The sequence below is a fragment of the Scyliorhinus torazame genome, chromosome 5, assembly GCF_047496885.1.
Source record: "Scyliorhinus torazame isolate Kashiwa2021f chromosome 5, sScyTor2.1, whole genome shotgun sequence".
NCBI classification, from domain to species: Eukaryota; Metazoa; Chordata; class Chondrichthyes; order Carcharhiniformes; family Scyliorhinidae; genus Scyliorhinus; species Scyliorhinus torazame.
In genome coordinates this window covers 122,952,075-122,969,069 of record NC_092711.1, presented here as the reverse complement: position 1 = coordinate 122,969,069, position 16,995 = coordinate 122,952,075, and the positions used below count along the sequence as shown (strand labels likewise).

The window sequence follows — 16,995 nt, the reverse complement described above, 5'->3', positions numbered from 1 at the left end:
GGTAACCTGCTCCCTTATATTTTATATCATTCTTTCTGTGTTACTTGTTTCCTCTATTTCTCAGCATTTATCTCTCGCCACCTCATCTTTCTGCTGTTTAAAATCTCAGTTTTGTCTCTCCTTTCCTCTGTATCTCTCTCTCTCTCTCGGTGTCTGTATGTTCCTATTTAATAGAGGTGCAGAATTTCATGAAGGGGTTGTAATAGATTAAAGAAAGAAAGAAGGAGAAAAACAGTAAATGTTGGAAAAACTCAGCAGTTCTGGCAGCATCGGTATTGAGAGAAAAAGAGTTAACATTTCGTGTCCCTGTGACTCAGAGCAGGAGAAACAGGAATTGTCTCTCTGAGATCAGGGAAGGTGAAGGGGAGATTTAATAGAGGTGTTTAAAATGAGGAAGGATTTGTGATAGTGTCGTTGGGGAGAAACTGTTTCCCAAGAGCAGGAGGGTTTGTAACCAGAGGACACAGAGATTTAAGATATTTGACAACAGAACCCAAGGGGGTGATGAGGAGAATTGTTTTTACACCGTGATGTGATGTGATGTGGAATTGAATCCTACAGAAACTCAGCACCCATGGACCAGTTGAACCAGGAACATTCCTCGTCACAATGGACGTCTCGGCACTCTACACCAGCATCCCCCATGACGACGGCATTGCTGCAACAGCCTCAGTACTCAACACCGACAACTGCCAATCTCCAGACGCAATTCTGCAACTCATCCGCTTCATTCTGGATCACAACGTCTTCACCTTCGACAACAAGTTCTTCATCCAGACGCACGGAACAGCCATGGGGACCAAATTCGCACCCCAATACGCCAACATCTTCATGCACAAGTTTGAACAGGACCTACTCACCACACAGGACCTTCAACCGATGTTATACACCAGATACATCGATGACATTTTTTTCCTTTGGACCCACGGCGAAGAATCACTGAAACGACTACACGATGACATTAATAAGTTCCATCCAACCATCAGACTCACCATGGACTACTCTCTAAAATCAGTTGCATTCTTCACACACTCGTCTCCATCAAGGACGGTCACCTCAGCACTTCGCTTTACCGCAAACCTACGGATAACCTCATGATGCTCCACTTCTCCAGCTTCCACCCTAAACACATTAAAGAAGTCATCCCCCATGGACAAGCGCTCCGTATACACAGGATCTGCTCAGACGAGGAGGAGCGTAACAGACATCTACAGACGTTGAAAATTGCCCTCGTACGAACGGGATATGGCACTCGACTCATCGATCGACAGTTCCAACGCGCCACAGCGAAAAACCGGACCGACCTCCTCAGAAGACAAACATGGGACACAACCGACAGAATACCCTTCGTCGTCCAGTACTTCCCCGGAGTGGAGAAACTATGTCATCTTCTTCACAGCCTTCAACACGTCATTGATGACGATGAACATCTTGCCAAGGTCATCCCCACACCCCCACTACTTGCCTTCAAACAACCGCGCAACCTCAAACGAACCATTGTTTGCAGCAAACTACCCAGTTTTCAGAACAGTGACCACGACACCACACAACCCTGTCATGGCAATCTCTGCAAGACGTGCCAGATCATCGACATGGATACCACTATTACACATGAGAACACCACCCACCAGGTACGCGGTACATACTCGTGTGACTCGGCCAACGTTGTCTACCTCATACGCTGCAGGAAAGGATGTCCCGAAGCGTGGTACATTGGCGAGACCATGCAGACGCTGCGACAACGAATGAACGGACATCGCGCAACAATCACCAGGCAGGAATGTTCCCTTCCAGTTGGGGAACACTTCAGCAGTCAAGGGCATTCAGCCTCTGATCTCCGGGTAAGCGTTCTCCAAGGCAGCCTTCAGGACCCGCGACAACGCAGAATCGCCGAGCAGAAACTTATAGCCAAGTTCCGCACACATGAGTGCGGCCTCAACCGGGACCTGGGATTCATGTCGCATTACATTCATCCCCACCATCTGGCCTGCGAAATCCTACCAACTGTCCTGGCTTGGTACAATTCACACCTCTTTAACCTGGGGTTACCCCATCTCTGGATCTGTAAAGATTTAATCACCTGCTAATGCTCGCATTCCAAGCATTGTTTGGCATCTTTGAATTTGTCTATATATGTGTTTCTGGAACAGACCTCTTCATTCACCTGAGGAAGGAGCAGCGCTCCGAAAGCTAGTGACATCGAAACAAACCTGTTGGACTTTAACCTGGTGTTGTAAGACTTCGTACTGTGCTCACCCCAGTCCAACGCCGGCATCTCCACATCATGAATTGACACTGACAGGCTGCTGGAAGCAGATTTACAGTAACTTTCAAAGGGAGTTGCACTTGTAGAGTGTAAATTGGCAGTGTTATGGTGAATCAGATGAATTCGACAGTTCACTCATAGAATCTCTACAGTGCAAAATGTGGCCATTCGGCCCATTGAGTTTACACTATACGTAGGCGCAATCCCCCATCCTATCCCTGTAACCCCACCTAACCCACACATTTTTAGACACTACGGGGAAGTTGATCATGGCCAATCCACTTAAGCTGCAAATCTTTGAATGCTGGTAGGAAACCCATGCATACACTGGGAGAAAGTGCAAACTCCACACAGACAGTCACCCAAGGCCAGAATTGAAACAAGGTCCATGGTGACAAGAGGTAGCAATGATGCCCTTTGTGACAGTCTCAAATTCCCTCTCAAATTTCCTCTCATGATGTTTTAACATTTGATCTTTTCAATCACAATATGTCTCAAAGAGAGGACTGAAACTTTGGTTTTAGATGTCATATATTTTTCCTGTGTGACTGTGCAAATTGAGAACCACTAGAATGATTTCAGTTCCTCTACAGATCTCCCTCAGATACCAGAAATCTCTGGAGTTCCCCATGTCATCATTGCTCTCACCTTGGGTAGAACAGCTCTGAATCAGGTGGAGTCAGTCACACGTGCCTCTGTCATGGTGTTTCCATTCCTGTTTTATCACACACCTCCCGGTGACATTGACTATAACACAGAAACATCATATTATCATTGCTACCTTGCATATTGCCCTCCTACTATTGTCTAATGATAACAGCGACGGAGTGACACACACCGGAATTGGAATAACAGGCAGGTTATTGTCTAATAATAACAGTGACAGAGTTATTATCTGGGACCCTGGATCTGGGAAGCAACAGTGCTACCCACTGTGCTACCATGCCGCCCTAGATTGGCCCAGATAGGGTGATATTTCACAGGGTCGGTGCAGATTCGATGGGCCGAATGGCCTCCTTCAGCACTGTAGGGATTCTATGATTCTACATTGAATCAATGATATGTTCACTCACACACTGCAGTCTGACTTATTATGGGGAGAGACACTGTGTTTGTTCCTCTCAAAGTGAGTGAATCCTTTGCTGTTTGTCCTCTGGGCCCCATCCCCACTATTATTGTCTGATTGTCCCACTGAGACTCTCACTGTTATTGTTGGACAATCAGCGAGTCAGACTGAGCCTGTGGCCGCTCTCACCATCTGGAACCGTCACAATGCCTGGGTGATTGACGGCAGCACCGGACCAATAGGAAGAGGAGGGGCGGGACTGGAGGACGACTGGGAGCGCCTGATCCTCGAACTAATCGGAGTGAATGAGGGGCGGGGCCTGCTGTGATTGAAGCATGCGCAGTGTGGGTAATGGCGAAGGAGAAGGGCTCTGCCATCAAATGTGAAATTGGTAAGGGGCGTTTGACAATATGGAGGGGGCGAGAGATCGCGGGAGTGGGCGGAAACGTTGTGTAAAGCTGTTGTAAGCCGCAATCCTCGGAAAAGTTACGGAAAACAGTTTGGATCGAGCGAGGCTGTAGCTCCTCATTTTAGGCTCGGGTTAACGGCCGCCATCTTTATTGGATGTGCATCAGGGCGCATGCGCGGTTGTCATCTTTGTCGGGGCGATGATTCAATGAATGGGAGGAGCCTGTTCCCCATTGTTCAGAATGGAGACAACTTGTCCATCAAACTGGATTAGTCTTTGAGTCCCAATGTCTTATTGATGATGCAAAGCGGTGGCAGAGATGGAAAGAAAAGGAAGCCTATCCTGCTCTCCGGATTTCACTGTCTCATTTCACTGTCTGCGTGGGTTTCCTCCGGGTGTTTATAGAGTAAAAGCTGAGATGAGGAGGGATTTCTTCACTCAAGGATGTGGTGAAGCTTTGGAATTCTCTACCCCAGAGGAATGTGGAGCCTCAGTGGTCAGGTATGTTCAAGGCAAATATTGATAGGTTTCTAGATATTGAAGATATTGAGGGATATGGGGATCGTGTGGGAAAATGGTGCTCAGGTAGATCGGCCAATGGTCTCATTGAATGGTTGAGCAGACTCGGTGGGCCGAATGGCCTCGTCTTGATCCTATTATAATCTCTGTGTCCTGGTCAGGAAGCAGTGAGCCGAGCTTGGATCTGTCAATCAACATGAATCAGCACCTTCAGGAGAATTGGGAGGGTGAATATTAGATACAGCAGAGTGAGAATGGAGGGAGATTGTGTAGGATGGAGATTTACAGCTTTTGGAGAACGAGAGGGGAAATAATGTTCCATAGGAACTAGAATTGTCTATTCTGAGTTTCTATCCTGTACTAACAATAATGACTTTTGTAAATTGTTTTTAAAGGATATTGGAAGAGGCGAATTATAGACCGAAATCTCAACGTTTCAATATGCCAAACGCACTCGATTCCTTCTGATCTGAATATCATCGTGAGAAGGAGAAATGTTTGTACGATCTGTCACTTCAAAAGATTTTAAACATTAATGTGACTGGAAAAGCACCGAGACCCACACAACACACACCCGAGTGAGAGTGTTCCAATGAACTGACTGTGGAAAGAGCTTTAACCAGTTACATAGCCTGGAAAAACATCACACCATTCACAGTGAGGTGAGACAGTGCACATGTTCTGTTTGTAGACGAGGCTTCCACTGATTATCAGCCCGGAGAGACACGAGGAGACTCAAAACATGGAGAAACCGTGGAAATGTGGGGACTGTGGGAAGGGATGCAGAGCCCCATCTCAGCTGGAGATTCATCGCCGCATTCACACCGGAGAGAGGCCGTTCAGCTGCTCTCAGTGTGGGAAGGGATTCAGTCATTTATATGCCCTGCAGGCACACCAGCGAATTCATACTGGGGAGAGGCCATTCATCTGCTCTCAGTGTGGGAAGGGATTCACTCAGTTATCTCACCTGCAGGCACACCAGCGAGTTCACACTGGGGAGAAGCCATTCACCACCTCTGAATGTGGGAAGGGATTCATTGATTCATCCAGCCTGCAGAAACACCAGCGGATTCACACTGGGGAGAGGCCATTCACCTGCTCTCCGTGTGGAAAGGGATTCATTAATTCATCTACCCTGCTGAGACATCAGCGAATTCACACTGGGGAGAGGCCATTCACCTGCTCTCAGTGTGGAAAGGGATTCACACAGTTATCCAGTCTGCAGACACACCAGCGAGTTCACACTGGAGAGAGGCCATTCACCTGCTCTCAGTGTGGGAAGGGATTCATTAATTCATCCACCCTGCAGACACACCAGCGAGTTCACACTGGAGAGAGGCCATTCACCTGCCCTGTGTGCGGGAAGGGATTCATTAATTCATCCAACCTGCAGGCACACCAGCGAGTTCAGACTGGAGAGAGGCCATTCACCTGCTCGCAGTGTGGGAAGGGATTCACTCGGTTATCTAACCTGCAGGCACACCAGCGAGTTCACACTGGAGAGAGGCCATTCATCTGCTCGCAGTGTGGGAAGGGATTCTCTCAGTTATCTCACCTGCAGGCACACCAGCGAGTTCACACTGGAGAGAGACCATTCACCTGTTCTCAGTGTGGGAAGGGATTCATTGATTCATCCAGCCTGCTGAGACATCAGCGAATCCACACTGGGGAGAAACCATTCACCTGCTCCCTCTGTGAGAAGAGATTCACATGTTTATACAACCTGCAGACACACCAGCGAATTCACACTGGGGAGAAGCCATTCACCTGCTCTTAGTGTGGGAAGGGATTACATAGAAACATAGAAAATGGGAGCAGGAAGAGGCCATTTGGCCCTTTGCGCCTGCCCCACCATTCATTCAGATCATGGCTTATCATCAGTACAGTAGCTTAATTCCGCTTCCCCTCCATATCCTTTGATCCCCTTCGCCCTAAGTGCTATATCTAACTGCTTCTTGAAAACTTACAATGTATTGGCCTCAACTATTTCCTGTGGTAACAAATTCCACAGGCTCACCCCTCTCTGGTTGAAGAAATTACTCCTCATCTCTGTCCTAAATGGTTTACCCCGTATCCTCAGAATGCGCTCTCTGGTTCTGTACACTCCCACCCTCGGGAAAACCTTTCCTGCATCTACCCTGTCAAGTCCTGTTAGAATATTATAGGTTTCTATGAGATCCCCCATTCTTCTGAACTCCAGCGAATACAATCCTAACTGATTCAATCTCTCATACGTCAGTCCCACCATCCCAGGAATCAGTCTGGTAAACCTTCGCTGCACTCTCTCTAGAGCAAGAACATCCTTCATCAGATAAGGAGACCAAAACGGCACACAATATTTCAGGTATTGGCCTCGCCAAGGCCCTGTATAATTATAGCAAGGTAACCATGCTCCTGTACTCGAATCCACTCGCAGTGAAGGCTGGCAAACCATTTGCCTTCTTTACTGCCTGCTGAACTGCATGCTTACCTTCAGTGACTGGTGTACAAGGACACCCAGGTCTTGTAGCACATTCCCCTCTCCTAATTTATGGCCATTCAGATAATAGTCTGCCTTCTCGTTTTTGTTCCCAAAGTGGATAACCTCGCATTTCTCCAAATCATACTGTATCTGCCATTCATTTGCCCACTCACTCAACTTGTCCAAATCACACTGAATGATCTCTGCATCCTCCTCACAGCAAACCCTCCCACGCATCTTGGTGTCATTTGCAAATTTGGAGATATTGCATTTTGTTCCCTCATCTAAATCATTAATATATAGGGTGGCACAGTACTGCCTCACGGCACTGAGGACCAGGGTTCAATCCTGCTACCAGGTCACTGTCCGTGTCGAGACAGGTTCTCCCCGTGTCTCACCCCCATAACCCAAAGATGTGCAGGGTAGGTGAATTGGGCATGCTAAATTGCCCCTTAATTTGAAAAAAAGAATTGGGTACTTTCAATTTAAAAAAAAATTATTAATACATCTTGTGAATATCTGGGGTCCTAGCACTGATCCCTGAGGTACCCCGTCACTGCCTGCCAATTTGAAAAAGACCCATTCATTCCGACACTTTCTTTCCTGTCTGCCAACCAGTTTTCTATCCATCTCACTACACTACCCCTAATCCCATGTTAATTTTACACACTAATCCCTTATGTGGGACTTTGTCAAACGCCTTCTGAAAGTCCAAATATACCACATCCACTGGCTCCCCCTCGTCAACTCTACCAGTTACACCCTTGAAGAACTCCAGTAGATTTGTCAAGCATGATTTCCCCTTCATAAATCCATGCTGACTCTGTTCGATCCTGCCACTGGTTGCTTTTTTTAAAATATATTTTATTCAAAATTTTTGGCCAACCATGACAGTACATTGTGTATCCTTTACACAGTAATATAACAATATAAATAACAATGGCCAGTTTTAAGCAAGAAGTAAATAATATATAAACATCGAAATTTAAAAAAACAAAACTAAATGGCAACTGCCTTGTCTCAAATAAATACTCTCCAAAAATACAATTTAGCAGTCCAATATACAATTACCTATAACAACAACCTATACATATTATACATATACACTAACATCCCTGAGAGTCCTTCTGGTTCCAACCCCACCCCCCCGGGGTTGCTGCTGCTGTCTTCTTCTTTTCCATTCCCTCTATCTTTCTGTGAGGTATTCGACGAACGGTTGCCACCGCCTGGTGAACCCTTGAGCCGATCCCCTTAGGACGAACTTAATCCGTTCCAACTTTATAAACCCTGCCATGTCATTTATCCAGGTCTCCACACCCGGGGGCTTGGCTTCCTTCCACATCAACAGTATCCTGCGCCGGGCTACTAGGGACGCAAAGGCCAAAACATCAGCCTCTTTCGCCTCCTGCACTCCCGGCTCCTCTGCAACCCCGAATATAGCCAACCCCCAGCTTGGTTCGACCTGGACCCCCACCACCTTCAAAAGCACCTTTGTCACCCCCACCCAAAACGCCTGTAGTGCCGGACATGACCAGAACATGTGGGTGTGATTCGCTGGGCTTCTCGAGCATCTCGCACACCTATCCTCTACTCAGCTCCAGTCATATGCGCCCTGTGTAACACCTTAAATTGTATCAGGCTTAGCCTGGCACATGAGGACGATGAGTTTACCCTACTTAGGGCATCAGCCCACAGCCCCTCCTCAATCTCCTCCCCCAGCTCCTCTTCCCATTTCCCTTTCAGCTCATCGACCATAATCTCCCCCTCGTCCCTCATTTCCCTATATATGTCTGATACCTTACCGTCCCCCACCCATGTCTTTGAGATCACTCTGTCCTGCACCTCCTGCGTCGGGAGCTGCGGGAATTCCCTCACCTGTTGCCTCGCAAAAGCCCTCAGTTGCATATACCGGAATGCATTCCCTTGGGGCAACCCATATTTTTCGGTCGGCGCTCCCAGACTTGCAAACGTCCCATCTACAAACAGATCTCTCAATTGTGTTACTCCTGCTCTTTGCCATGTTCCAAATACCCCATCCATTCTCCCCGGAGGAAACCCATGGTTATTCTTATCGGGGACCACGCCGAGGCTCCCGTCTTACCCCTATGCCATCTCCACTGCCCCCAGATTTTCAGAGTAGCCACCACCACCGGGCTTGTGGTGTATTTCTTCGGTGAGAACGGCAACGGCGAGGTCACCATAGCTTGTAGGCTAGTCCCCCTGCGGACGCCCTCTCCAATCTCTTCCACGCCGCTCCCTCCTCTTCTCCCATCCACTTACATACCATTGAGATATTGGCGGCCCAGTAGTACTCACTTAGGCTCGGTAGTGCCAGCCCCCCCCTATCCCTACTACGCTGCAGAAATCCCCTCCTCACTCTCGGGGTCTTCCCGGCCCACACAAAACTCATGATATTCTTCTCAATCCTTTTGATCACCACCGGGAGGCACTGAAACACAAAAAGGAACCTCGGGAGGACCACCATTTTAATCGCCTGCACCCTCCCTGCCAGTGACAGGGATACCATGTCCCATCTCTTGAAGTATCCTCCATCTGTTCCACCAACCGCGTCAAATTTAACCTATGCAATGTACCCCAATTCTTGGCTATCTGGATCCCCAAGTAGCGAAAGTCCCTTGTTACCTTCCTCAGCGGTAAGTCCTCTATTTCTCTGCTCTGCCCCCCTGGATGCACCACAAACAACTTACTTTTCCCCATGTTCAGTTTATATCCTGAAAATTCTCCAAACTCCCCAAGTATCCGCATTATCTCTGGCATCCCCTCCGCCGGGTCCGCCACATACAACAACAAATCGTCCGCATACAGAGATACCCGGTGTTCTTATCCTCCCCTGAGTACTCCCCTCCACTTCCTGGAACCCCTCAGTGCAATTGCCAGGGGTTCAATCGCCAGTGCAAACAATAATGGGGACAGAGGACATCCCTGCCTCGTCCCTCTATGGAGCCGAAAATATGCAGACCCCCGTCCATTCGTGACCACGCTCGCCATCGGGGCCCTATACAGCAGCTGTACCCATCTAATATACTCCTCTCCAAAGCCAAATCTCCTCAACACCTCCCACAAATAATCCCACTCCACTCTATCAAATGCTTTCTCGGCATCCATCGCCACCACTATCTCCGCTTCCCCCTCTGGTGGGGGCATCATCATTACCCCTAGCAGCCTCCGTATATTCGTATTCAGCTGTCTCCCCTTCACAAACCCAGTTTGGTCCTCATGGACCACCCCCGGGACACAATCCTCTATCCTCATTGCCATTACCTTGGCCAGAATCTTAGCGTCTACGTTCAGGAGGGAAATGGGCCTATAGGACCCGCATTGCAGCGGGTCTTTTTCTTTCTTTAGGAGAAGCGATATTGTTGCCTCTGACATAGTCGGGGGCATCTGTCCCCTTTCCCTCGCCTCATTAAAGGTTCTCATCAGTAGCGGGGCGAGCAAGTCCACGTATTTCCTGTAAAATTCAACTGGGAATCCATCCGGTCCCGGAGCCTTCCCCGCCTGCATGCTCCTAATTCCTTTCACTACTTCCTCCATTTCGATCTGTACTCCCACCCTCTCCTGCTCCTCCACCTTAGGAAATTCCAGCTGGTCCAGAAAACACATCATTCTCTCCTTCCCATCCGGGGGCTGAGCTTCATATAACCTTTCATAGAATGCCTTGAACACTCCATTCACTCTCTCCACTCCCCGCTCCATCTCTCCCTCCTCATCCCTCACTCCCCCTATTTCCCTCGCTGCTCCCCTTTTCCTCAATTGGTGGGCCAGCAACCTGCTCGCCTTCTCCCCATATTCGTATTGTACACCCTGTGCCTTTCTCCACTGTGCCTCTGCAGTACCCGTAGTCAGCAAATCAAATTCTACGTGTAGCCTTTGCCTTTCCCTGTACAGTCCCTCCTCCGGTGCCTCCGCATATTGCCTGTCCACCCTCCAAAGTTCTTGCAGCAACCGCTCCCATTCCCTACTCTCCTGCTTTCCTTTATGTGCCCTGATTGATATCAGCTCCCCTCTAACCACTGCCTTCAGCGCCTCCCAGACCACTCTCACCTGTACCTCCCCATTATCATTGAGTTCCAAGTACTTTTCAATACACCCCCTCACCCTTAGACACACCCCCTCATCCGACATTAGTCCCATGTCCATTCTCCAGGGTGGACGCCGTTCTTTTTCCTCCCCTATCTCCAAGTCCACCCAATGTGGAGCGTGATCCGAAATAGCTATGGCCGCATACTCCGTCCCCCTCACCTTCGGGAAAAGCGCCCTTCCCAAAACAAAAAAGTCTATTCACGAATAAACTTTGTGGACATAGGAGAAAAACGAAAACTCCTTACTCCTAGGTCTACTAAATCTCCATGGGTCTACTCCTCCCATCTGCTCCATAAAGTCTTTAAGCACCTTGGCTGCTGCCGGCCTCCTTCCAGTCCTGGACCTCGATCTGTCCATCCCTGGTTCCAGCACCATGTTAAAATCTCCACCCATTACCAACTTCCCCACCTCTAGGTCCAGGATACGTCCTAACATGCGCCTCATAAAGTTGGCATCATCCCAGTTCGGGGCATATACGTTCACTAAGACCGCCGCCTCCCCCTGTAATTTGCCACTCACCATCACGTATCTGCCCCCACTATCCGCCACTATGGTCTTTGCCTCAAACATTACCCACTTCCCCACTAATATAGCCACCCCCCCTGTTTTTTGCATCTCGCCCCGAATGAAACACCTGCCCCACCCATCCTTTGCGTAGTCTAACCTGGTCTATCAGTTTCAAATGCGTCTCCTGTAACATAACCACATCTGCCTTAAGTTTCTTTAGGTGTGCGAGTACCTGTGCCCTATTTATCGGCCCGTTCTGCCCTCTCACATTCCACGTGATCAGCCGGGTTGGGGGGCTCTTTACCCCCCCCTTGTCGATTAGCCATCCCCTTTTACCCAGCTCCTCACCCGGTTCCCACGCAGCTGTGTCCACCCAGGCGGTGCCCCTGCCCCGCCCACCCCACCCCATACCAGCTCCCCCTTCTCCCCAGCAGCAGCAACCCAATAAATCCCCCCCCCCCACCCCCCCCCCCCCCCCGCTAGATCCACCACTAGCGTAGTTACACCCCCCCAATGTTGCTCCCAGAAGTCAGCAAACTCTGGCCGACCTCGGCTACCCCCCGTGACCTCGGCTCGCACCGTGCGACGCCCCCTCCTTCCTGCTTCCCTATTCCCGCCATAATTATCATAGCGCGGGAACAAAGCCCGCGCTTCCCTTTTGGCCCCGCCCCAATGGCCAACGCCCCCAACTCCTCCACCTCCCTCCCTCCCCCACAACCTGTGGAAGAGAGAAAAGTTACCGGGTTGCAGGATTAACAACATAAAAACCATCTCTCCCCCCGTATTCGCCCCACCACTTTGTCTCGAACATTCTTTTTTAATAACCCACTCATTCCAATTTCTCTTCAACAATAAATGTCCACGCCTCATCCGCTGTTTCAAAGTAGTGGTGCTTCCCTTGATATGTGACCCACAGTCTGGCCGGCTGCAGCATTCCAAATTTGATCTTCTTTTTATGAAGCACCGCCTTGGCCCGATTAAAGCTCGCCCTCCTACTCGCCACCTCCGCACTCCAGTCTTGATATACGCGGATCACCGCGTTCTCCCATCTACTGCTCCGAGTTTTCTTTGCCCATCATAGGACCGTCTCTCTGTCCTTAAAACGGAGGAATCTCACCACTATGGCTCGAGGAATTTCTCCAGCCCTCGGTCTTCGCGCCATAACTCGATAGGCTCCCTCCACCTCCAGCGGACCCGTCGGGGCCTCCGATCCCATCAACGAGTGCAGCATCGTGCTCACATATGCCCCGACGCCCGCCCTTCTGTACCTTCAGGAAGACCAAGAATCCTTAAATTCTTCCTCCTCGCATTATTCTCCAGCACCTCCAGCCTTTCCACACATCGTTTATGGTGTGCCTCATGCATCTCCGTCTTCACCACCAGGCCCTGTATATCGTCCTCGTTCTCGGCAGCCTTTGCCTTCACGACCCGAAGCTCCCGCTCCTGGGTCTTTTGCTCATCTTTTAGCCCTTCAATCGCCTGTAATATCGGGGCCAACAGCTCCTTCTTCATCTCCTTTTTAAGCTCTTCCACGCAGCGTTTCAAAAACTCGTGTTGTTCAGGGCCCCATATTAAACTGCCACCTTCCGACGCCATCTTGGTTTTTGCTTGCCTTCCTTGCCGCTGCTCTAAAGGATCCACCACAATCCGGCCATTTTCCTCTCTTTCCATCCGTATCCAGGGGGGATTCCCTTCTGGTTTACCACAAAGTGCTTTTAGCCGTTAAAATTGCCGTTGGGGCTCTTTTTCAGAGCCCAAAAGTCCGTTCCACCGGGAGCTGCCGAAACGTGCGACTTAGCTGGTCATCGCCGCACCCGGAAGTCGCCACTGGTTTCTAAGTGTTTTGCTATAAAATCTTTGATAATGGATTCTCGAATTTCCCCACTGCCGAGGTCAGGCTTACTGATCGAGAATTCCTCAATTTTTCTCCGCATTTCCCTTTTCAAACAGTGGAATTACATAAGCCACCCTCCAATCTGCAGGAACTGTTCCAGAGTCTGTAAAATCCTGGAAGATGACCACCAATGCCTCCACTATTTCTAGAGCCACTTCTTTAAGTACTTTGGGATGCAGATTATCAGGCCCTGGGGATTTATCAGCCTTCAATCCCATCAATTTCCCCAACATCATTTCTCTACTTATATTAATCTCCTTCAGCTCCTCCCTCTCACTAAATCCTGTGTTCCCCAACATTTCTGGCATAAGATTTGTGAAGACAGAACCAAATTATGTATTTATTTGCCCAGCTGTAAGGAACCTACATTTGTCTTCACCAATCTTTTTCTCTTCATATTCTTATAGAAACTTTTACAATCAGCCTAATTCCCTGTTTTATGCTATTCCTAACATCACCACTGCAGTTTGGGGGTGTCTTTACTGATTTATTTTCCCCTTGGTGTTTCTGAGCTCTATCCATACAGAGTCCACATTGTCGGAGCTAATATCCTTCCTAACTATTGCATTAATTTCCTCTTTAAGCAGCACTGCCACACCACTGCCTTTTCCTTTTTGTCTGTCCTTCCTAAATACTGAATATATTCAGTTCCCATCCCTGGTCATCCTGCAGCCATGTCTCCATAATCCCCATTATCTCACACCCGTTCACATCTTTTTGCGCGATTCACTCAGTTATGCCGTCTGCAGTCACACCAGGCAGTTCATACTGGGGAGAGGCCATTCACCTGCTCTCAATGTGCGAAGGGATTTTGTAATTCATCGCACTTCCTGAGACACCAACAAGTTCACAACTGATTACAGGGATTTGATTCTGCTGTTACTGTTTCTGGTCTCAATTACATCCAGGACTGCATTTTGTTCATTCTGTTGGAGGTGATAAGATGTTTCATTATCTTTTCTGTTTGGAAACCGCAAAAATCATGCCACGTTGTCATGAAGATGGTCTAAGGTGGTTACACGGTTGTTTTGTTTAATTTATCTTGGTGCTTCTCACAGGAGAAAACTATCAGGTTATGAGGGGCAAGTTGTCTGAGGTGCACTGGGAAACTACATTAAATAGTATGGTGGGAGACAGGCAATCACTAATATTTAAGGAATTATTACAAATTTACATGGGGATTGGTTAGCTCAATTGGCTGGTTCGTGCTGAGTGACACCAACAGCACAGGTTAAATTCCCATACCGGCTGAGGTTAACCATGGTCTGTCAGTATTTATGCTCCACATGATCCTCCACCCACCCCATTGCATCTCCCCCATCAGCATCTCCTTCTATTCTTTCTCCCTCACGTATGTATCTAGCTTTACGTACAATGTATTCATGCTGTTCACCTCAACCACTCGCTGTGGGAGTGAGTTCCACATTCTCACCACTCGCGGGTAAAGAGGTTTCTATTGAAATTCCTATTGGATTATTGAATCCCTTTATAATCATAGATTATCATAGAATTTACAGTGCAGAAGGAGGCCATTCGGCCCATCAAGTCTGCACCGGCTCTTAGAAAGAGCACCCTACCCAAGGTCAACACCCCCACCCTATCCCCACAACCCAGTAACCCCACTCAACACTAAGGGCAATTTTGGACACTAAGGGCAATTTATCATGGCCAATCCACCTAACCTGCACATCTTTGGACTGTGGGAGGAAACCGGAGCACCCGGAGGAAACCCACGCACACACGGGGAGGATGTGCAGACTCCGCACAGACAGTGACCCAAGCCGGAATCGAACCTGGGACCCTGGAGCTGTGAAGCAATTGTGCTATCCACAATGCTACCGTGCTGCCCAGCCATAATCTTAAAGATTTCCATCAAGTCATCCATCAGTCTTCTCTTTTCCAGAAAAATCAGCCCCAGCCTTTCCTGAGTGTTAAATGCTCTCAGTTCTGTATATTATGAATCTTTGTTGCACCTTATCCAGTGCCTCTATTTCCTTTTTCTAAATGGAGATCACCAATGTTGACAGAGCTCCCAGTGTTGTCGAACCATCGTTTGAAACAAAGTTGAACATTTCCTCCTTGTTTTTCAATTCTATCCCTCTGGAATGGAAGCCTATATATGGGCCTCACACTTTAGGAAAGATGTGAAGTTCTTAGAGACGGTGTAGAGGACATTTACAAGAATGGGATCAGAGATGAGGGACTCCAGTTAGTTGGAGTGACTGGAGCAGCTGAATTTCTCTCCTGAGATCACAGCATCTGGAGGGTGGGGAATGAGGCCATTCAGCCCTTTGGGACCGTGTCGGCTCCCTGTGGAGGAAGCCAGTCTGTCCATTGCCCCGTTCTATCCCCAAATCCCTGTGGGTTTATTTCTCTCAGTACCTGCCCAATTTCCAATTGAAATCCTTCCGTCATCTCTGCATCTCCTACCCTCATAGGCAGTAGGTTCCAGGTTGTTACCACTCGCTTTACATGTACACAAGGCTCCCAGAGCACAGAGGAGCCTATTTGGCCCATTTTTCCCGTACCTTGGGCGAAATTCCCCTACCCGCCCCGCCACATTTCTGCGCTGACCGGCAGGCGGGAGTCTCCGTAACACCGGCCGGTCAATAGGGTTTCCCATTGTGGGGCAGCCCCACGCCGTCGGGAAACCCCCCGGTGCCGGCAGAACGGAGACTCCCGCCGGCGGAGAATGACGCCCCAGCTCTTTGTACAGTGACCCATTTAATCCCAGAGTTCGACTATTTTGTTTTCTTTTTCGGAATGCATCAATTTCCCTTTTGGAAGTTAGTCCAATGAGGCTCGACCACCATTTATAGACAGTGTATTCCAAATCACAACAACTCGCTGTGTTTTACAACAAATAATTGTGTATATGGTGTGTCTGGAGTTTCACAGAGTATTCAAAATGGTGTCGACGTGATTATTACACAAAATTAAGACTCAATTTTTATCAATGATTTTGGTGAGGATACCGAGTGTAATATTTCCTCGTTTGTGGACAATCAGAGCAAATGTACATTTCTATAAAACCTCTCATGTCCCCTGGACCTCCTAAAGTGTTTTAAAGCCAATGGAGTACTTTTGAAATGTATTCACTGTTGTAATGTAGGAAGCTGTAAGTACCATGTGTAATCACATTTAGTTTTTCAATTGTTATTTTCATAGTGTATTCACTGTCATTAGTAACAAGGTCAAGGAAACCCTTTTACATTTCTAACATGTGGTTTCCTGTAGGCATGTAACTTTTTCTATATTAACTATGTATTGATTTCATAGCAATAAACAATAATTAAATTAACGATTATTCTGTACTGAATATTGATTATCATTGATGAATTGGCGTATTAGGTAATTATATTGCAAAGACTAGATCTTTGTTTTTAAAAAAACACCATCAACCAAAATGTTTCCAGAAACAGCAGAACTACCAGAATTTGTTTGAAAAAATTAATTACTTTATAATTTTGAGTAGTTACTAGACATCATATTCTGCCAAGTCTCTGTGGGCTCGGCAGTGGTGTAATGGTATTGTTACTGGGCTCATAATCCAGAGGCCCAGGTTAATGCTCTCGGGTTCTGGGATCGAACCTGGCTACGGCAGATATTGAAATTGAATAAAATCTCAAATTAAAAGTCTAATGATGACATTGTTGATTGTTGTAAAAACCCGTCTGATTCACTCATGCCCTTTAGGAAGTCTGCTCTCCTTACGTGGTCTGGCCTGCACGTGACTCCAGATCCACAGCAATGTTGTGGTTGATTTGTC

The 16,995-nt window shown here is 48.0% G+C and overlaps 1 protein-coding gene across 2 annotated transcripts; it reads left to right on the top strand.

Annotated features, from left to right (window-relative positions):
- The first annotated feature begins 3,674 nt into the window (after positions 1 to 3,674).
- On the top strand, positions 3,675 to 11,779 carry LOC140419671 (uncharacterized). 2 transcript variants are annotated; one of them, XM_072503590.1, is made up of 2 exons: positions 3,675 to 3,723; positions 4,656 to 11,779. In XM_072503590.1, exon 2 carries the CDS (start codon positions 5,003 to 5,005, stop codon positions 6,035 to 6,037), a length of 1,035 nt encoding a protein of 344 aa, XP_072359691.1. In that variant the 5' UTR covers positions 3,675 to 3,723; positions 4,656 to 5,002; the 3' UTR covers positions 6,038 to 11,779. The 2 variants fall into 2 exon arrangements, with proteins under 2 accessions (XP_072359691.1, XP_072359690.1); XM_072503589.1 differs by lacking the exon at positions 3,675 to 3,723 and adding an exon at positions 3,733 to 4,242.
- The last annotated feature ends 5,216 nt before the right edge of the window (positions 11,780 to 16,995 follow it).